The 22,031-nt window shown below is 40.8% G+C and overlaps 2 protein-coding genes across 3 annotated transcripts; one reads left to right on the top strand and one right to left on the bottom strand.

The window, feature by feature from the left end:
* Window positions 1-562: 562 nt before the first annotated feature.
* On the bottom strand, window positions 563-13,097 carry tgfbrap1 (transforming growth factor, beta receptor associated protein 1). Of its 2 annotated transcripts, none has more exons than XM_007553976.2 (13): window positions 12,607-13,097; window positions 9,890-10,605; window positions 9,316-9,510; window positions 8,734-8,888; window positions 7,608-7,690; window positions 6,991-7,171; window positions 6,737-6,897; window positions 5,532-5,589; window positions 5,270-5,413; window positions 4,785-4,928; window positions 4,332-4,491; window positions 3,746-4,203; window positions 563-2,697 (listed from the first exon to the last, which is right to left on the bottom strand). In XM_007553976.2, the coding sequence occupies exons 2-13, from the start codon at window positions 10,584-10,586 to the stop codon at window positions 2,509-2,511; spliced, it is 2,625 nt and encodes an 874-aa protein (XP_007554038.1). In that variant the 5' UTR covers window positions 10,587-10,605; window positions 12,607-13,097; the 3' UTR covers window positions 563-2,508. The 2 variants fall into 2 exon arrangements, with proteins under 2 accessions (XP_007554038.1, XP_016527881.1); XM_016672395.1 differs by having other exon boundaries at window positions 9,890-10,600.
* Window positions 13,098-13,436: 339 nt separating this feature from the next.
* Window positions 13,437-21,801, top strand: cul4a (cullin 4A). Its single transcript, XM_007553975.2, has 20 exons — window positions 13,437-14,034; window positions 15,442-15,557; window positions 15,764-15,867; window positions 16,167-16,236; window positions 16,325-16,398; window positions 16,471-16,633; window positions 16,722-16,811; window positions 16,895-16,977; window positions 17,681-17,748; window positions 18,012-18,130; window positions 18,224-18,416; window positions 18,541-18,645; window positions 18,761-18,871; window positions 19,591-19,676; window positions 19,760-19,867; window positions 19,957-20,070; window positions 20,153-20,258; window positions 20,349-20,521; window positions 20,693-20,845; window positions 20,956-21,801. The coding sequence occupies exons 1-20, from the start codon at window positions 13,905-13,907 to the stop codon at window positions 21,049-21,051; spliced, it is 2,262 nt and encodes a 753-aa protein (XP_007554037.1). The 5' UTR covers window positions 13,437-13,904; the 3' UTR covers window positions 21,052-21,801.
* Window positions 21,802-22,031: the final 230 nt, after the last annotated feature.

Below are 22,031 nucleotides of genomic sequence, written 5' to 3'. Positions count from 1 at the left end.
GAATTTTCTTTTTTTATATGATTTGAAGTAATGGTGCGGAGGCCTTTCCAACAAGCTACAGTTAAACTCTTTGGACAACAAAGCTTTTAAGAAACGCAGAACTGGACATTAGTTTTAATAGTGTCAAGCCTTTTGGCGTCATTTTTCGTTTGATGCACGTTCCGACAAGGTTTTCTGAGGACAAATATGTTACACAAGTAATATGGCTCTGATGAAGTAAGTCCACAGTTTGGCTGCATCTTGCCCGACTGAAAAAGTATTATGTATGACGTCCAAGCCACACCTCATTCTTAATCCGACAGATGCGCAGCATTTAGAAAGAAGCTGGAGACAAGGTTCTTTGCTCTGATGACAGGCCCGTAAAGAAATTCAGGGTTTCTGTACGACAGAAAGCAGCTGTGACCTCCATCTCTCTCCGTTTTCCACGGGGGTGCCACAGCACAAAGGTTAAAACCATAACTCTGAAGCAGGCAGCTTTGAAAGCTAAGAAGAATTAAGCCATTTGGGTATGTTCTTGGGCCACCAAAGCAGTTCATGATAAAACTTTTTGTTGTTGTTGTGGTTTTACCCACATTTTCCAATGAAAGAGAAAAGTTGAAATGATATATGCGCCACTGGCACATTTTCGTTAGAAATCCATCGTCTGCGAGTGTCAGATGCTGTTAGATGCTGTTTTACTCTCTGCAGTGCAAAATAATATCTGTGGCATGTAATAAATGAAGAGAACATACTTAGTTATTTGAACTGCATATATTCATGTTAGATGTAGCCATTCTGAAGGCCTGCACATTGCTTTCGTTTTAAATGTTACACAATACTGCCATCGTGTGGCCAGATTTATTTTTGCAGATTAAATAGTCGCATTTCTTGCACCAAAACAATTACAGTAATAGAAACAGGAGAAATTGCCTTCATTAATGACTATTCATTAGTCTGAATCAAATTATTAATTGGGACTTAGGTGTTTAAAAAATTTAACATTTGCTACGTTTTAAGCTATGTCAATTATTTAAATGTGCGTCATACTTCTAGTGTGAAGTTTAAGGGTAAAATTTAATGCTCGCATAACGCAGAGCCTCCAAAATCTAACCTGAAGGTTCAGCCAAGCTGTCCCTTCTTGGGTACGATTTTTATTTTTCCATATTTGCACGAGGTACACCAGCCTGAAGAAATTTACATGGAAAATTGTTTGTTGTTCTCCTGTTCTGTGCTGCTGTCGGTAACCCTGGAAAAAAAATGTTTTAATTATTCATGTTCCCACTTAAAAGTACTTGAAGGTTGTTCAAGATTGCCTTTCAATTTTCTTCTTTCTTGTGTGGCGTTTGTTCGGGATTAATGACAGAAAACAATGTGATGCTGAGAGCTATTCTTCAGAGCACAGATGATTATTCACTGTCTACATCGCTTTCTGCCCAATCCATCTCTGCATTTCATTCGACTAACGAAAGGAATTTACGAAGTAAATGAAACCTGTTTATTTTGAAAAGCTTTTGCCTTTTTGTTTTTTTTTTTTTTGAATATGACAATATGGCTCTGTGAAGCAGCTGGGCGTCTTGAGGAGGGAGAGTCGTGGGTTGGAGATCAAAGACACTGCTGTTGACAATGAGGTGAAATTTGATTTAATTTGAACTGGAGTGCACTTCATTTGTAAAAGCATCTTCAGTGTAACAGAAGCCGAAAGTAGAATGGAAACCATTTTTTATTAGTCAAAGCCAGACAGTAAGATCCTCCCCGCCCCTCCATATTTTCAATGGGGGGGTATAACATTTAATTCATTGTACAGGTTTCAGTTTTCTTTCAATTCCCTTATTTGCATCTGAAGCTGCATTCAAATGTACATTTCTCCACTAATTATCCATAAGAGCTCATCATGTCTTTTCCTCATAGACTCCACAGGTCACCAAGTTTGTTTTTTTTTAACTTGGATAATAATCAAAATGTAGCAATAGGTCGGATCAAAGTGTTGCCATGTGAAACGCTGTGATACAGAAACGACTGATGTTTGCAGAGGAGGACGGGGAGGCGGCAACAGAGACACCAGCTCTTGCAAAAGACACACACAAAGAAAGTGCCTTTGCAGTATTTCACATTAAAACCTGGGCGTGCAGCGCGCACGTCAGGGCAGAACAACACCACAAACTGACTTGGACAAGAACTGGAGGAGTCTTGCTATTATTCCATGCTTCACAAATATTTGAAACGGGACTAAAAATAATAATAATTAAAAAAAACAAATCATCTGTTGTTAATTTTTGTTTATCCAATTCAGGGCTTCACCTTTTTTGAGTGAAGACGGGACGGATGCGGAAAGAAACTGAGCTGGGATTTCTAAATCTGCACGTGTGGCGCACGTGAACCGAACTGAGCTGAACTCAGCGGCACTGAGCCGGCTCCCTCTGTGGTCTTCACGCCACGGCTGAAACTGGTTTCTCCTCTGTGCCTCTTGTTCTCCCAACAGGACTGCAGCCTCCGGTCGCACATCAGACAGCAGTGGGGAAACGTTTAGTCTCACGTGTGGTTACCGCTATTGGCTAACTGTCTCTTTGTGGGAGAGTCTCTTACTCTCTGTGCGGCGCAGTGGACGTGGACAGGCACTCCTCCGGGCAGACAGACCACGCTGGGCTCACTGAAGGTGTTGTGGCACAGGTGGCATCCCTTCTTCTCCGACACGACGATAGGTTTCCTCCGCTCTTTTAACTGTAGAGGAAGAAAACGCGAGTTGCAACAAATCAAATATGAAATCTTTTCTTTTTTTTGTTTTTTGCAATATTTCGAAATCGAGTATCAACTATTCAGAAGAAGGAGCAAGAATAACGTCTGATCAGACTTTGTGATTATGCGCCTCGGTTGATTTATATTTTTATTATTAGTTCCAAATTAAAAATGGGTTTAAGTACATTTAAAATGCAAGTTTGACCGAACCGACTTATGGAAGCGTTTAACTGCCAGAGCTTGAAAATAAATTAATTTCATTTCAACGAGAAAACTTTGTTACAACGACATGCAAAACTCGTTAAAAACAGTTTTCGCCATTAAAAAAAGAAAAAAAACTTGTTAAAAATTTAATTTATAAATCTCATTAAAACCTAAATATATTCTCTTAAATAAGAAAGGTTGTAGCATCCTTTGATGCCACGGTGAGAGGAAGGAAAGTCACGGCAGGCCGTCTGCACCTTTGCAAGTCGTAATCTGTCAGAGCGCATTTTCACATCTCGTTAAAATGAGCAACGCTCTCGTTATGACGAGATATAAAACGAGAAAGGTTTTTTTTTTTAAGCGAGAAAATCTCATAAGACGCAAAACTCGTTTTTTTTTTTTTTTTTTTAAGTGAGAAAATCTCATCAGACGCAAAACTCGCTCAAAGTTTTTCGTTAAAACGAGAAAGTGGATCATTTCAGCGAGTTTTGCATCTTGTTCTAACTTTTTTTTTATTATTTGGTTTAAATGAGAAACGATCTTGTTAAACACTTAATGTTCTTGAATTAACTCTGTCCGTTAAACACTTCTGTGGAATCTGGCCCAGCCTTAAAAAAGGCAAAATATTCAAAAACACCTACCAGCACATAAGAAACAACAAAGTTAAAGTCTATAAAGCCCACTGCTTTAATTAGCTGGTACCATCAATTAAAGCATAACAAACATTTGGTTAAAAAAAACATATATATTCATGAACAAATAAGTGAACTGTTTAGGAAAGCAGATAAATCTTTTCATTCAGCTTTTAGTGCTCTCCTGTGTTGCTCACCCTGTCGTGCAGCAGCTGCACGTTCTCAGAGCGGGCGAGGCCCAGAGCGATCTGGGAGGTCCGGCCGGCGTGCATGCTGGCCCTGATGGCCCGGTTCAAGAAAGGCCTCAGCAGCTGCAGCGACCAGCTCTCCGGGAGCATCCGTAGGACGCGGACGGCGTCGAACACCTCGCCGTGCCTGTTTAACAGATCCACGGCCGCCATCTCCATCTCGCCGCCGCCAGCTGCTTGACCTTTCCCAGGAGGGCTGCCGTCGAGGTAGACCCCCAGGAGGAGGTGGAACAACCGCTGTCGATATGCTGGATCGCGACTGGACGAGGCCCAGATGCAAAAGGCCTCGGCGGACGGGAAGTCTCTGAGTTTGTGGACCAGGATGTGCAGCGCTTTGTCGTGCTCCTCTAATTTCCCATGCAGTGTTGCACGCTCTAGCAGCAGCTTGTCACAGCTCTCCATTTTACCTAACCAGGGTTTAATCAGATTTAAAAAAAAACAAACAAAACAAAACAAATAATGAGCTTCAATCTGAAAAATGATCTCACTGACTCTAAAATAAATGTTCCTGTTGCACTGGGTGGTTTGTGTTCACCTAAAACAAACTGTACACGGTATAAGTTGGACTCCCTGAGCATGGCTTGGAGCTTCTCTCTGGCTCTGGTCAGCTGCCCCTCGTCAGTCGGCGACTCCGACAGCAGCAGCCTGACCCTGTCCAGGTACAACACGACCAGGTGTGTGTGGAACTTCTCTTTCTGCACAACAAGAAGGGAAAAACGACCCCAGAAATAGTCAAATCCATCTATATAGTAACATGATGACCCGTTGCTGTGTTTGGGTCTGGCTAGGTTATCAATGCAACCACCCATTTTCACAAGCAGTAGTACTTATGCTGCAGGATTTGTGAATTCAGATCACATTTATTTGATTCAAAGAGCTTACAAGTCCTGGTTGTGGGACTTGTAAGCTCAAGATATGTTCTTGCATTTTTTTTCCCCAACTGTATCCCCAAGTAAGCGTTACATCTAATAAACTCTTTTTCTTTTACCTGCATTTTTCTCTCCAACACAAGATGCTCCAAGTAGAGAAGCAGAGCCTGGCTGTGTTTCCCCAGGTAGGCGATGACTTCATCTGGGTTCACCTCTGATCGATCTTTGCCGACGGGCCTCTTAGTAAAGATCCGGATACCTGTCTATAAAGAAAAGGAAAAAAAACAAAACAAATAAAAACTCTGAAATGGTCAAACACATCTGTTTGAAGAGAACCGCAGGGTCTGTGGAAGTTCCTAAATACTTTATTTTGCAGATTTCACAAAAGTGTGAAACAGAAAAGTGAACTCATTTTGTATTTTCTGTTAAAAATCCTCACCTTTAATTATATGGCTGAAGAGAATACACAGTAAATATTATACATACTGTAGCCATGAAAAGTGGGAAGTTGAATCTTCCCAGAAAACAAATGTTGAAGAAGATAATATTTGCGTCAAAGCTGCACCAAAAGTCAGACATCGGAGTTACATTTTTGGGAACCTACGGTGGGATCCTTCTGCAGAGCCCAGTCTGCATATTTCCACACAATCTCCATACTGGAAGAGCAGCAGAGGAAGTCCACGATGTACTCATACAGATCGGATCTGGTGGAGTCCTGCAATTCGCCATCTACAATGCGAATCCACAACTAAAGAAAAAGCAAAAAAAAAAAGAGAGAAGAGAAGACGTTAGTGATCTGGTGCAGGTTCTGTTTATTTTTTGAAAAATAAAAATAAAAAAAATAAAAAAATCGTAGGAATACAAACCTTTAGCGCTGCCGCGTCCTGCCCGTTAAAATGATAGAGAAGCCCGAGTGCAAAATATCTGAGAGAAATAAAAAGAGCGGATTGAGTGGAGCTTCAAAAACATAATTACATTTCTGTGCCGAGTAATTAAACCGGCCTGGTTGAACCGGACACGGATTTAACAGCTTCATCGGGAAGTTAATTAACAGCACGGGACAATGAGCGGTATTTACCCAACAAAGGCTCGCCTCGGACAATCCTGTAGGAATTGGTCAATTTCATTGCTGCAATAATTAATGGAAACCACACCGATTCCCACGGTAATCCTCTCTTCCAACTCTACATGCCAATTTGCTCGGAGTTTAAACAGAATCGCTGAGATTAATAATTGAAAGTTCTCGCTTCTTATAGAGCTGATAAAGAAATCACAGTGTAATATTTGGGTCTTGATCCGCTGTAAAGAAATGGACATTTTAATAAGGAATCTGCATTTTCCATGCGGCAGGGTTCCAACACACACTCATGACCAAATCACCGTCAGAAATGTTTTTTTTCCAGTTCGTGTTAAAACTCCCCGACACAATGTCAACTAAAATTATATCTTTTAACTCAGGCTGCGACTAATTATTATTTTAGTAATTGATTTTTCTATGGATTAATTTGATCTAAAAAAAAAAAAGGCACATTCTGTAGATATTTAATTTAACCCCTTTGTCTCATTTTGGACAATATTAGAAATACATTAAAAGACAAAAAATAAACAAATAATTCTGTTCACTTTTCTAAATAAGAAAGTAGTACAGGTTTCTTTAGTGTACTCCTGATCATCTACAGCTAAAAAAAATAATAAAAAAAATACTTCAAACACCAACATGTGAAAAGCTCAGCCCCTTTCTGTTTGACTTACCATCAATACAATGACCGGCTAATCTGATGATTCATGTTTGGATTAACCAGTTAAAGCCACTATAGGAGTTCCGAGTAGAACATATTTACAGTTTTTTTTTTTATCTTAAATGCAAAACGCATATATTTCTGTACAGTTTTGACTTAATTACTGTTCTGACTGTGTTGTACTTTCAGCCTTTTTTTGAGTCTGCACCCTTTAGCTATCGGCTAATCGATTACTTAACTAGCAGACGATTAACTCCAGCAATCGACTCGTCACGATTACTCGCTGCAGCCCCTACTTTAAACCAGACGAACAATCGCAGCAGCATACGCACTTGTGATACTTCTCCAGCCACGGAACGCTGTCTGTGAGCACGCAGGAATTGTCCGAGGCCAGCAGGTCCAGCAGGCTGTCGTGATCCTGCTCGGCGTAGAGCTTCAGCAGAGCCGTGTCCACGTCGTCTCTGCAGCCGTTCACCACGTCGGTGCTGCGAACCTGAACGGAAGGAGGGGGGAAAAAAACGCAACATAAAGCCGCACAACCGCGCGACGCGCTGCTAGACTACGAGGCTATTTCAATCCGGGTTACCTCTCCCAGATAGCTGATGAGGAATTTCTTGCATCGCAGCACTTTCTCCTGGTCGCCTTGTGCCAGGTGGTTGAGATCCGCGAACTCGTGAAGAGGAGGGTGGCAGCGCATGAACGAGGAGGAAGCCGGTAGCAGCAGGGGGTAGAGAGAGATGAGCTCCCGCACATCCAGCTCACCCTTCCTGGAACAATTCAAGATATTTCATATGACGTATCAAAAGACAAAAAAATAAAAATAAAAAAGACTAATATTTGTCATACAAGACCGACACATTTATCAAATTACATGAAGCTCCTTTTTGGAGGTGTCAATAGAAAGACAAAGACATAGAAAAGGATATAAGCAACTTATTTCGGAAAACATTGCATTTTTTTATCAAATTATTGAAAATGGTAATTATTAAAATCTCCAACGGTTTTTGAAATATGAAAAAGAAAAAATAATGTCATCAATTACAGGAGTAGCCTTAATGAGATGAAGCTGTCGCTTTACGTAAACCTTTACAGCAATGATGAAATCGAAGCGCACGAGATGCACAAGGGAAGAAAAATTCACAAGAATCGGATGGTTCTCGTGGAAGGGTTGAGACGTCAAGAAAAAGGAACTCCAGCTGTTACCTAAAGTGTTCTTTAGCCTCCAGGAACTGAAGCTGGCCAAACTTTATGAACCCTGCCTGCTGAAGGATTCTTCTGTGCAAAATCTGAAGAAAGTGGCAACAATGGAAAGAAAAATGTCACTACAGAAATTAAAAAGTGCGCCAAGTACAACATGACATTTTTCCATCCTAAGCAAAGTAATTGATCAAATATGTAATTTTATAACAGAGCGATGACTTAAAATATCTAAATTCTTAAGTAAATATCTATCAGTAATCTCCTCTTGCTGTTCAGTTCAACAGAAAAAGTTTCAAAATATCAAAAGAAAAAAAGAAAGCAACCTCATCCCAAGATTTTAAAACGTCTTTCTATTCTGCGAGATTTAATTACCAAGCAAAGGAAAGTAACTTAGTCACGTAGCTGGAATTAACTATTAAGATTAACTGGCATTAATCACAATAAGAGCTTGGACTCATTCTCTATGTACGTTCAAATGTCAAAAAGAAATCATGCTGCCTCTGTCAGTCATTTTAGCCCAGATGTTACATCCAGAAATGTTTATTTTGATTGCCTTTTCATTTGTGAAAGTAAATTAAATTCTGCATTTTCACTAACCCCTTAAAAATGTGTGTATGGAAACTTGGAAACTAAAGAAATTGTCCTAAACCCCTCAAACACACTTTTAGACCTGCACAGGGCTAAAAGTCTAAATTAATAGCAGAAAAGTTTCACTACTGTACATTAAAATTTCTGAAGACTAAACATATATATATATACTTTTTTTTTTTTTTAAAGAGGCAAAGAAAGCCCCACATTTTGACTCGGGTTCGACTCTGCTTCAAGTCTCATGACTCAAGTCCACACCGCTGGTGTATATAGAAAACAAACGTTTAAGATGCTTGTTTATTTACATTTTGCTTTATTAAATCCAGACAAACTGAAGATCGTTTTTTTTTTTTTTTACCTTCTGTGCAAACAGGATTTGGTGTGTGTCCTATAATTATAGCACCATGAGTTGATTAAAAGTTTCCATTTCTCTTTGGGCACATTTGTACCCTAAGGCATACAGAGACCATCAGCCTGGCATCAGTAGTTCTTTTAGGCCTCGTATTTGGTCTTTCCATTGAAACGACCTGCTGATGCTTACCTGGAACTTGTCTTTGGGAATATTTCTCTGAGCTCCCTCGGTTAAGACCAGCGCTTCCTCCACTCTGTGGCCAGCCAGTAAGTCTTGTATCTGTCTCTCCAGTGGCAGTGGAACCAGGACGTAAACAGACTTAGTGGAAGCCAGCATGACTTTACCTAAAACACAAACAACCCTCACACACTCAGACTGTGACTGCGCGTGTGTTTGTTTTAAGGAGAGCCAGTCGACTCATCCTCCCTTTAATCCACCGCTATGCAAAGCAACTATTAAAGGGTGTTCAGCTCTAAAACGAGATCAGTTTTGTTATTATTTTATAATCAACATTTGGCAAACAAGAAAAGTTTATATTAGGATCTTTTTTATATATATAGAGCCTTGCAAAGGTTTTCCAACCTGTGGAATTGCAGTTTTTAGACTTTCTGAAGCTTAACGTAAGCGAAAGACAATGAAACTAACAAACTAAACAGAAACACTACAGCTAAGAAGACAGTAATTTGAGTGGCTGTAAAAAAAGATCATCTCTATATTTTAACCACTTAAACATTTTTGATGGCATGTGAAACCCAGAGGCTGCGAGCACACCTTCAAAATCTTGCAGAAGGCGTCCGTCCCTGAAGGAAAGAGTCTGTTTCAGTTGTTGGTCCAACATGCTGTGGATGGTGACGAAGTTCTCGTCCAAAGCCACCACGTACGGAAAACACACAGCGGCGGCAATCACGCTCTCTGACCAGTTAACGGGAGCCCGCTGAGACGCTCCCTCTGAGTTGGCGAACATCCCTGGAGGCGGGATGAAGAGGGAGGAGAAAAAAAAAAAAAAATGGAGGCGGGATGAAGAGGGAGGAGAAAAAAAACAAAAAAAAACTTTCACTGAACACAACAAGGTAGAGTTAAAACCTTTCAAACTTTAGAAAGACTGGGAAAGCTGGACTCTTCACTGACTATGTAACAAATATTGTAACTTTCAGCATGTAATAGACTTTTGTTTCTGGGAACAGAAACAAGACTGTCTAAGCAAAACTAACTCTACAACCTAAAACAAGAGGAAAAATTTGCTTCAGTACAAGGTGCAAAGCCGATTCTTGTAGGTGGATATGGAGCGCAGCTTTTGCTCTCGGCAGAACAACCCAACTTTTCAAGCCACCGTCGATAAACTCACCGAGGCCGCCGGGAGCAGCGAGGAGGAACTCCTCCCGGCTGATCCTCTTCACAATGGGCCTCCTCTCCTCGCTGTTGTAAGGGAAGAGCTCCTGCGAAGCTCCTGTGTTGTAGTTAAGGATCACGTACTGCGTCGTGAGGGCCAAGCACAGGAAGTACCCATCGATGCTGACGGCGCACGGCTGCTCCGGAGTATTCACCTCCTTGACCAACTGCACTCTGTCCTCGTAGACCATGTAAACCTGAACCGTCCGCCTCTTGGACGACAGCACGCCCATCTCCACGCAGAACGGGTCCCCGTTGACGGGGTTCTCGTTGACGCAGAACGCGGTCACGCCTCGGATTTTGGCCCCGCCGCCAGCTGCCGAGGGAACCGACTCCAGAGTCACCATGTCGACGAGGAACACCATTCCATCGCAAAGCACTATGAGACGCTCCAGAGCGGAGGCGGCACGCAGCTCGGCGACGGGCTTCTTGAGGCCGAGGTATTTGTGCAGCAGCTTCTGGGTCGAGTAGCTCAGCTTGCCTTTGGAGGAAGCGACCTCGTCCAGGAGGAAGTGGTGGATGAAGCAGTCGTTGGTGCCCACATACAAGTGTTTCCCGCAGCATTCGATGCACTCAATGTTGATGCGAGCCTTGTCGCCCATGAGGAGGTCGCGCTCCACGGCGGGAACAAGCTCAAAAGCCTTCACGCTCATCTCAGCCAAGGCATCTAGGCTAAACAGCAGAAGACAGGCGTCAGTAAAACCGCACGAAGACAGACGGAGAGAGGAAGTAGTTGATTTAATGAAAATAAATGTTACCACCGTCAGGCAGCTCGGACCCTTTTAACATGAACCTAGCCATAAGAAAAGGGTTGAGTATTTCACAGGATAATTTCTCTAAGAAAGACGTTCTAACCCTGGAAATGTACAAAAGGTCAGTTCAGACCTTTATTTTTGTTTGTCTAATTTTGTGGAAGCATCGCGATCCACTCAGCGCCGTAAAAAATTAAGTACGCCCTCAACTGTGTGCAAGCCCCGATTAATTTAAACTCTCTACAATTTAATCCACTGTATTAAGCGCTGCAAGGGATTTACAATAAAAATATGCATATTCATTTGTTAGGATTTAGCCTAAAGGTTAAAAAAAATAAATAAATAAATCAGCTCTGAATGGTCATCAGGCAGGTGAAGTACTCAACCCTGGTTCATTATATACGATTTGCAAAATTTCCCCCACTGTCTAAATCAAGAGAGGGTCCTTCGATGTGCTTTTTGTGTTTAATAAAAATCCAATAAAGGATGGGAACATATGCTTTGAAGTATAAATGGGGACAAGCTTACTAATCTTGTGTAATATTAATAATTATCCATTAGAGCTACAAATAGGCTTTATAGACTTTTGAAGTCAAAATGGAGTTTATCCTAATATCTTGTGGTATTTAGTTTGTTGAAGATTAAAAAAAAAGTGATGATAGGAAGTCATAAAAAGAAACCACTGCAGTCTTTTTTAGCAACAGACTTCATAGGGGGACTGCACCTTCCTGCTGCCAAAGCCCACAAACACATGGACCGGAAAAAAACTATTTATAGACAATGTTAGGACCCATTAGTACATAGGTAATGCAGTTCTATTGCTAAGCAGCAAACAACAAGCAAATTTAATCATATTTTGAAAGATTGTGCTGTTTGTTGCTGCTCGCGTAGACCTAAGCTTGGAAATATTTTTTGGAGGGACGAAGAGGAGTTCTGCAAACATCATCAAGTAAAGCTGTCACAACAACTCAAACATCTTATGACGACTAGAAGAATTTTACAATAACGATAAACAACGATTTCCCACCCCTAGTTGTAGCCTTTACAGCCTTTATTTCTGTTTACATTTTGGCTGTCATTACTTTTAGAATATCTTTATAGGAGAACAACGAAATGTTCCCTGAGGGTCAAGTTGCGTTTATTGAGATTGTTTAATGCAATCTGATCGCAATTAAAATAAAGTCAAGTTAATGTTTTTAATCTTCCCAGAAGGCAATGCTAGTGATCAATACTTCCTGAAACGGTTTTCCATATAACTGTATCACATGGCGATGACTGCAGATTTCAACACAGCTGTACATGAAGCACGTGACTCTGTACTTCCTGGCCGTTAAAATCATTAATATAAAGACATTTGCAACATATATAGGCATATACGGATTCTTAAGCACGTATACAAGTATTCGAGAAAAGAAAGAGGGAAGGAATTGGAGACTTTCTCTTTCTTGCTTCAGGATTGGCTTTAGCTCCCTGTTAGCTTCCCAAACCAAGCGCCCAAAAACGGCAGGAAAAGTTCCCTCCGAGGTAAAACCCAACTGTCAGAAAACAGGGTATTGTGTTTACATGTTGACACCATTCAATGAAGATTGAAATGGGTTCTCGCTTTCTTAAAAATCCGTGGGAATCTTACTGGTGAAGCTGCCATTAGCTTACACCGTTCTAGCCAGGCTAAAGCTAACAATATTTCTTATAGTTATTGGATTTCCAATTATGTGACTGAAATGGGAGATTTTCAGTGTGGGTTCAAATCAGCTGAGCTGGTTTGCTGTTTCATGTGCGTGTCTGCTTCAAAAATAGAAAAATAAATAAATAAAAAGCCATGAATCCAGTCGATCACTCATCTCTTGATCTGATGCTCGGCGGACCAACTCCCTGCCGAGTTTGTGGTGGAGTTGTCGGTGTTAGCAGCTACGATACCTACCGCTGCAGACAGGCCGAATCAGCACCAAAAGGCGAGCCCTAATGCTCTGGAGGCAGCCGTCATGGGTTGTTTGTAAAAATACACATCAATCTAGCCATGGTGTCCAAGAAGGCACCGAGCCACACTGAGGAAATTTTTCGTTTTTACTGCTCGGGTCCTTCCGATCCAAAGTAAAACAGCCTCCCATCTGAACCTCCGCTGACTGCAGGTGGAACGCAGGTGCGTTCAAGACCATCCGGGCGGGGAGGAAATCTGCAAAGACTAATAATCAACACATTACAGTGGCAATTCCATCCATCCATCCATTTTCTGTACAGCCTTGTCCCTAGTGGGGTCGGGAGGATTTTAAAAAAACGAAAGAAATAAAAAAAAAACAAACTTGGAGACAATTAACATTTGATCAAGTTGATTTTGTTAACACTTTTTTTAAATAAAGCTCTACTTGCAGTGTCAATGAAGCAAGTGGTTCTAAGTACGTCATATCTATACTTCCTTACCACTGTTAATATAATACATATAGTTTATAAGTACGTTTAAAGTTATAATAAACACAATTCAAAAGAAAATACATATGTCATACAATCTCAGTTGGGGACTGGTTTTTAGTCTCATGTAACAATAATAAGAACTAAAGTGATTGTTATTTCACCTTAGTTCTTGAGAGGCTGAAAATGTTGAGTTGATACATATATGTAAGTAGAATAAAAAGTTTAGAATCTACAGGAATCTACAGTCAAAGTACAGACAAGACTTATTACAGGTGAAAATCCGAGCCACTCATGAACGCACCTGTCGAAGGGAGCCCGTCTGAGAAAAGCCATTTTGTTATGCTAGCTAGCTAAATGGTAAAGACAGCTACCAACAACATGAGTCGAACATGTCAACGCTAACTAAGTCGCGTTGGAGCTCCTCTTTTCTTTTGCCCAACACATTAACTGAGCTGGTTAAAATCCGTATGTAGTCCGCACTGACATGGACTAGCCTACAAAGCTAAAAAGAAAAGTGGCGAATGGGACGAAAAGTGTGCTGCAGTTTTAGATAACACTCCGTTAGCTAGCTATGTGTTTACTTAGCTGTCTCTAGTTTATTTTTTATGCTCACCTAGCGTTGTGTTTTTCAAGTTTTTGCAACATCATGTACTTTAAATAGACTTCCTGTGGTGCCATCCAGAGACAATCTAGTTCAACGAAGGGACTGCATTGCTGAAAGCGAACAAAACAGGCAACAGGACAATCCAGCAGTAACTTAGCAAAAACACTTTGAAGCACACAGCGGTAAGCCAAAGCGCTAATCTGATAATGGCAGAGGACACCCGACAGGACAAGAGGGCCAGCTTCTCGGCTCTGACCGAGCACAGCACCAACGGGATGGCCAGGACTTCAGGCAAAACTGGCGCCTCAAAGAAATTAGTGATCAAAAACTTCAAAGGTACTGTCACTGTAGTGCTTTTTACCCCCACAGCATCAGCAACAGTGGAGGGTGGAGGTCTCAAGTCATACTACAGAAGATTGTGTGTAACAGTTTTTTTTCTTTGTTGTTTTATTTAAAAAATAATTTGCTCCTAAAGCCTGCTGTTTTAAAACCAACCAACTTGCTCACGCTTTCATTTGAAAGAGTGGAGATATGGAGTGATTTTATTTTGTCTTACATGCTTCATATTTTTAAGCAATTAGTTGTGTTATTTCCTCCTGAGATTATCACTTTCCATGTAGAATTCCTCTTATCTTGGTAAAGCAGGCTCACCAAAAAGTGTATTTGTCTATTTATGGATCTCAGCTGAATGAAATCACAACTTTGCAACTTATGGTGTTATTAATGTAGGCTACTTCTCTGGTTAAATGTTTACTCCAATAAACCCTTGATGTGGTGTGTACTACAATATTCAGTTCAAACTCAGCATCAAGGTAACAAGGTTTTGAAACATTTGATATTTTCAGTCCTATTGTAGCTACGGTTTAAAGTCCTTTTATTGAGAAGACTGAGAAAGTGCCAGCGTAATCAGAGATTTTTTTCTGGCTGCTGTAGGAATAGAGTAGTCTGCCCCTCCCCCACTCGTTTCTGCACACTACCTTTCAGCTATCTAAAAGAAGGAAAAGCCTTCTTTACAGCTTTAGAGAATTTATTCACAGTTATAATTTTTTTTTTTTTAAACATGCCACAAAAAGTTTTACTTTGGGTTATTGTGGGAATCTCAGACCTGCTCATGTTTTTTTTGTTGTTTTTTTTATGTTTCAGCAGCAGAATATATCCATGTGTTTAAAGAATTGAATTTCTCGTTAAACTTGAAATCTGTAAATTTGCATTTTACAAATGCAGAAGAAAAAATATGCAGATTTTGCAAAAAGTAGAAAAAAAATATAAGAATTGTTAAAATATCAAAAACAAAAAGTTCTCAAAAAAAAAACAAAAAAAAAAATAAAAACAATTTGAACCAAAAACACTTTTTGGAATTTCCACCATGTTGGTTTTGTTTGTAGAAAATACTCTACCTGCAGTTTGTCAGCCGTTCAAAAAAAAGTCCCGGCCAGTAGGAAAATGTTGTTCTTTTGAAATCAAAAAGCAATAAAAATTGACGTGGGTCTTTAATAAATACATTATAAAGGTTTTAGGTTTCTGTGGAAACATTAAGACATAAAAGCTTAGTAATATATCAGAGAACTAAAACGTCGAAGTGGATGTTTTTAAAAAGTGCAGTTAAATGTTTGGGGGCATTAAATGAACGAATAGTCGTCACCTCACCTTTGACTGGTAGAGAAAAGTTTTTTTTTTTTTCTCCTGTTTTTGTTAATCATATCAGTAATTTGTTTGATCCTGTCTATTGTTGTGTTTCAACAGATAGGCCAAAACTAGCAGAGAACTACACAGAAGACACGTGGCTGAAGCTTCGAGATGCGGTGGGTGCCATTCAGAACAGCACCTCCATCAAGTACAACCTGGAAGAGCTCTATCAGGTCGGTGTACTTAAACATCAAGCTCAGGTCTGAAAAATTTGTCTCAGGTTCTGTCTCTAGAAATCGGTTTTGCATAAATATTCAAGTTGCTTAAGTACGTCTCCTTTGGAGAAGGCTCAAGTCGTGTCTGAAGACTTCACTTTCTCACGTGTTTCTCGTCTTTTTCCTGCGACTCTTGCCAAACGTTTCGCTGGAACGCCTAAAAGGCCGTGGAGAACCTGTGTTCGTACAAAGTCTCCCCCACGCTGTACAAGCAGCTGCGGCAGGTTTGCGAGGACCACGTGCGGGCACAGATCCATCAGTTCAGAGAATATCCTTTTTATTTGTCCACAACCTCGTCAGCCAAACCGGGAGAAACCTTTACGAAGCCCGACAGCCGGTGAGACGCTTTGGCGATTGATCATCAGTTGGAATATTTGGCTGGCCGACTGTGCTGATAAATTTGTAGCTTTAACAGTCAAAACTTTCTCATTTTGTTTAGTTGCTGTTTTCAAAATCATTTTGGCGTTAAGAGCTAAAAGCTTTATGAGTGACATTTTCCCCAGTGAAATTAGAAGTTGTTGTTGTGACGGTGCTTGTTTGTGGTTTTACCCTTAACCTGGAGCTCACAGAGTCGATGGACAACCTGTCCTTCCTGAAGCGAATGAATCGCTGCTGGCAGGACCACTGCAGGCAAACTGTAAGAGTTGACCTTCAATCCTATAACTCAGAAGTGTTCAAGGGTGTTCACTTAGTCGGTGACGAGATAACGATTCCCCTCTTTCCAGATAATGATCCGAAGCATCTTTCTCTTCCTGGATCGAACATATGTGCTTCAGAACTCTCTGCTGCCCTCCATCTGGTGAGGTTCCGTCGGCTCGGTTGTGTTTCCAGTGATGCGTTCAGGAAGCTGATGCTGGCTTGTACGCCGCAGGGACACCGGGCTGGAGCTGTTCCGCACACACATCGTGAGCGACAGTGCGGTCCAGAAGCGAACGGTGGAAGGCATTTTGGAGCAGATAGAACTGGAGCGAAACGGAGAGACCGTCGATCGCAGTCTGCTGCGGAGCCTGCTGGGCATGCTGTCAGACCTGCAGGTATCCGACGGTAACGGGGCAGCAGGCTGCGGGGGTCGTTTTTTTTTCTACAAATAAAGACTGTGTTTTACTTTTCTTTTGCTCAAAGGTTTACAAAGACTCCTTTGAGGAGAGATTTTTGACTGAAACAAATCGTCTCTATGCAGCTGAAGGACAGCGGCTGATGCAGGAGAGAGACGTGAGAGGCACTCCTAATAGATCCTGGGGTTATGAGGTCAAGTGCATCATCGGTGTCTTAATCTATGCTGTCTTTGTGTTTAGGTGCCTGAATACCTGCACCACGTAGCTCGCCGTTTAGAAGAGGAGAATGATCGAATTGTGAGCTACCTCGACCAGAGCACTCAGTAAGATTCAGAATGTTGTTGTTGTTGTTGAGTCATCTATCTCTGTTCGCCCTTAGGAGACACTCAGGCTGAAAACAAATGATAGAATTCCCAAAGTTTGTTTCAGTTTATTTAAGATTTCCTTTCTTAAATAGGTTGAACCCATGCACAAAATGATACAGTCATGTAAACCTGATTGGTGTAACTGTGAAAACATTTTTTTCTACTACTGATAGAGTTGTAGATTGAGTGAGTTCTGGTAGAGCTGGTATCACTCATGTCTCCACATTAGGCTAAGAAATGATCTACTTTCAACCAAGAGGTAAAAACAAAACTATGTCTGCAAGTTCCCTCGCTTCTGGCTGTTAACAGGTTTAAACTTCAGACGGATTTTCTGCTGCGATAAGGTCCAAGGGCCTCCGGTTTAACAGAAGTTAATTTTTGAGTGAAACTATAAAACATAGCATTACAAAACAAAAGGGAGCAAGAGCTGATGTTGGTAAAACTTAATTAAAACATATAATATTAAATCCCTATAAGCTTATTTTATAAAATATTTTGAACCGTGTGTGAAAACTGTGTGATCTATAAACTGGAAGATCTTCTAAACCAAATAACTGAAGTATTTTACATTTATATATTGTATTTTTCTTATTCAAATTCTCAGTTTTTGTCAAATTTTTTTTATTTATTCGTATTTTTTTTGCTTTTCATCATTTCACAGGAAGCCCCTTATCTGCTGTGTCGAGAAACAACTTTTAGGAGAGCATATGAACGCAGTTCTACAAAAAGGTGCGTCTGTTTAATTTATTTAAATTCCTCATAATGAATATAATCACATTCTTTCGAGCCGTGGCGTAGTCCCATATAACGTTACTGTTTTTTTCTCCTATTTAGTGAAAAGAATTAAGTTTTTCCAAAGTATAATGCTCATGTGAAATATCAATGTAATGTATTTAGTGATTTTTTTTTTTTTTGGAAGTGAACAGCTTTTGTTTTAGTAGATGTAACAGTTTTAGCTGTGACTTTAAAATTAGTTGTTCATTTTATGTTAGGTCTGAGCAATCTCCTTGATGAGAACCGTGTCACTGAGCTGGCCCTCCTCTACCAGCTCTTCAGCAAGGTAAAAGCAGGACTGCCCACGCTGCTGCAGTTTTGGAGGGACTATATCAAGGTAAATATGTTAAACACATATATGACATATTAGAGATGTATGTTTTAGTCTTGTCACTTCTCAGAAAAGCCTTAATAAACCTTCTGGTTGCAGTCATTCGGTGGGGAGATCGTTTGCACACCAGAGAAGGACAAGGACATGGTTCAGGATCTTTTGGACTTCAAGGACAAGATGGACAATGTTGTGCAGAGCTGCTTTGCACGCAATGAGGCGTTCATCAACGCCATGAAGGAGGCCTTCGAAACCTTCATCAACAAGAGGCCCAACAAGCCTGCTGAACTCATTGGTAGGTCAAGCGAATAACAGTCGTTCACAATAATTTTTTAGCCCCATTAACTTTCGTTTAGCTTTGGTGCTTTATTAGTTCCAGCCTACGAATACATGTTTTCTGGTTATTGCTTCCCCGTCAGCTAAATACGTGGACTCCAAGTTAAGAGCTGGAAACAAGGAGGCGACAGAGGAGGAACTGGAGAGAATCCTGGACAAGATCATGATAATTTTCCGCTTCATTCACGGTCTGTTACACCTCTACACGGATGAGGGACGAACCTCTTCCGGAACGGACAATCGTGCTTCGCTGTGATTGTCAGACCTGTTCTAAAGTAACAAAGACTGCCTTCGTCCATGCAGGAAAAGACGTGTTTGAGGCTTTTTACAAGAAAGATTTGGCCAAGCGTCTGCTGGTTGGTAAGAGTGCCTCTGTTGATGCTGAAAAGTCCATGCTGTCCAAACTCAAACATGGTGAGTTTCTTGTTTTTTAACTTAGTAAATTATTATAGAATACTTTTCTGGGTATATAGTGCAATATAAAAATGTTCATAACTCCTGAACTTTTCACTTTACAGCCACACAATTCAGCAGATTTTTATTGTAATGCATAGCAATAAAAATCTGTGCATTGAGGGGGGAAAAAAGGAAAAACTAAATATATTTCTTTACAAATAGGAAGTCTGTTGACCTAAACCAACAGGCTGGGTAAAGAGAGCATAAAAACACAGAAGCAACTATGAAGTTCCTCAGATCTACAATGTTGTAGGACTTACAAACTGATGTTCAAAGATGTTCTCTAAATATTCTGATTGAAGTGTTTTTGCAAAGAAGGGTAAGGATATTGGTGTTAATATTTGCAAAACCAGTAAAAGCATACCCAAAAAGATTTGCAGCTAAGATAATACATATGGGTTTCCTTAGATAGAAACTATTTGAATAATTAACTGAGCTTAACTTGAATCAATTTGCAAAAAATACAATATAAAAGTCATTCAAGTTGTGGAAAAAAAAACACAATGTATATGAATATTTTTGTAAGGTACTGTGTATAGAATTTAATAGAAAAGTTAGGTTTTAATTATCAGTTTTATTAAGCCAAAATTATAAATTGAGCTACTAAATCCCAAAGAAGTCTGTGTGTGTTTGTAGAGCATGGGAACATGTCAGCTGTGATATTTGTGCGTTTGCAGAATGTGGCGCAGCCTTCACCAGTAAGCTTGAGGGGATGTTTAAGGACATGGAGCTGTCTAAAGACATCATGATCCAGTTCAAACAGGTACCAGAGACATCCCAGCACATGGACTTAAACGCACTGCAGTGCTAATGACACATTTATGTGCTTTAACTTTTGCAATTCAGTATATGCAGAACCAGAGTGAGCCAAGCAACATAGAACTCACTGTGAACATCCTCACCATGGGCTACTGGCCTTCATACACACCGATGGAGGTTCACCTCCCATCAGAGGTAAGAGTGGCTGTGCTGCAAGAATGACAAGAACACATGGCTTTAACGTGGCCAGCCAATCACATGCTGCCGCTGTAACTTCTTGATAGATGGTGAAACTCCAGGAAGTGTTCAAGCTGTTCTACCTTGGGAAGCACAGTGGAAGGAAGCTGCAGTGGCAGCCCACACTGGGCCATGCTGTACTAAAGGCAGAATTTAAAGAGGTGAGAGCTTGATGCGTATCACCAGAGCTCTGAGATGGGCAATCACTTGACCTGCTTTTACAGAAACTGTTTTGTCCTGCAGGGCAAGAAGGAGCTGCAGGTTTCCCTGTTCCAAACTCTGGTGCTGCTCATGTTCAACGAAGGGGAGGAATTCAGCATGGAGGAGATCCGTGCTGCTACCGGAATAGGTTATGCACGTCTTAAAATATGCAGCGGCCACAGAGATGCGGGAGAGCCGTCTGTGGCTTTAACTGTTGTTTGTTTGTTGTGTTGCGCAGAGGAGGGAGAGCTCAGGCGAACACTGCAGTCCCTGGCCTGTGGGAAAGCGCGCGTCCTCAACAAGAACCCCCGGGGGAAAGACGTGGAAGATGGAGATCGCTTCAATTTTAACAATGACTTTAAACACAAACTGTTCCGCATCAAGATCAACCAGATTCAAATGAAGGAAACGGTATATTTCTGTTTTCTGTACTTGTAAATTCAATACTTCCTCTTTTTTTTTTTTAAATGCATTTTATTTGGTGTTAACTTACCACAAGCTTTCAACTAATATATTCCTTTCTAAACAGAGGAGTCTGTTATTTATTTATTTATTTTTTTTAACTTGTCATATTTCCTGCAGGTCGAGGAGCAGGTGAGCACCACAGAGCGCGTCTTTCAGGACAGGCAGTATCAGATCGATGCAGCTGTTGTGCGCATTATGAAGATGAGGAAAACCCTGAGTCATAACCTGCTGGTGTCAGAGCTCTACAACCAGCTCAAGTTTCCTGTCAAGGTGACCTATAAAACCACTTGTCTTCAGTTTCATTCATTCCTACATTTACTCCCAAATCTCATTGTTTTTTTTTTTTGTTTTTTTTGCTATTTTTGCTGACCTCTGTGCAGCCGGGAGACCTGAAGAAGCGGATCGAGTCGCTCATAGACAGAGACTACATGGAGCGTGACAAGGAGATTCCCAACCAGTATCACTATGTCGCCTGAAGGAACGCTGATGTAGCTGCAGTGCTGTTTCCCACAGCGAACGCACAGCTGGCCCAACCGCACAGGATTTACAGCCCCTCAGTCACCCGACTCTCCTCTGGTGCCCATCTTGTCCTTCACATTCACAATCCTGGACGCAGAGCTCCAGAGAGACAAGAGACTTGGCTGCGCTGTTCCCCATTCTGCAATATCCTTCATGGGACTCCGAGACTGGGCTGCATACGTGGACTGGGTTGTTGATGGTTGGTTATGACTAACAAATCTGCTAGTGCAAAATTCAACTCAAAATAACTAGCACTTTCTTTGTTGTTTTTTTTGGTTTTTTTTGAGAGATTGGGTTTTCCTTCTTACACCATGTTATAAATCACTCTTTGTATTTTGCAGCTTGTTTGTCACGAGTTTTGTGATTTTTATTTCTTCTTCTTTTCTTGAGGTGTTCTCCCTTTAATTGGTTGTGCTAACTACTGAGTGTCAACCTGACTGGCTTGGATGCTTGACTGGTTAGAGAAGCGGCTGCCTGCGTGAAACCGAGTCTTGAGCAAAGCGTTGGCCGACGTGGTTGGTGCTCATTGTGTTTTACACAAAAGCTAAATGAGATGCAGGCCAGCCATTTGTGTATTTTTCTTTTCAGTTTCTTTTATGTTTGACCAAAATGTCCAATGTCACGTGCTGATGCTGATGTTTTTCTAGATCGGACTGTGAGTGCAAAAAGTGAATTTGAATAAATGAGTATTTAATGATTGAGTTTAAATAATGTCTCGTGTCTGATAGGAGTATTTTCTTATAATAGTCTAACATGACTGTGGCACTTTCTTTCACTGTTGGAACCAATGGTTTAAAACTTCCTCTTTGGGTAAAATTTCTTTGGTTAATCCAGTCAAGAACTGAAAATCTGCCTGATTCATAAAGTATTGCACATCATAACTGTGATGCAAATTGTCTAGGTTCACTCTCTTCCCCCAACATCTTTAGGTAGGTTT

The sequence above is a fragment of the Poecilia formosa genome, unplaced genomic scaffold, assembly GCF_000485575.1.
Source record: "Poecilia formosa unplaced genomic scaffold, Poecilia_formosa-5.1.2 Scaffold60, whole genome shotgun sequence".
In the NCBI taxonomy this organism is placed as follows: Eukaryota; Metazoa; Chordata; class Actinopteri; order Cyprinodontiformes; family Poeciliidae; genus Poecilia; species Poecilia formosa.
The sequence above is the reverse complement of the archived record's forward strand: the minus strand, read 5'-3'. Positions and strand labels throughout refer to the sequence as shown.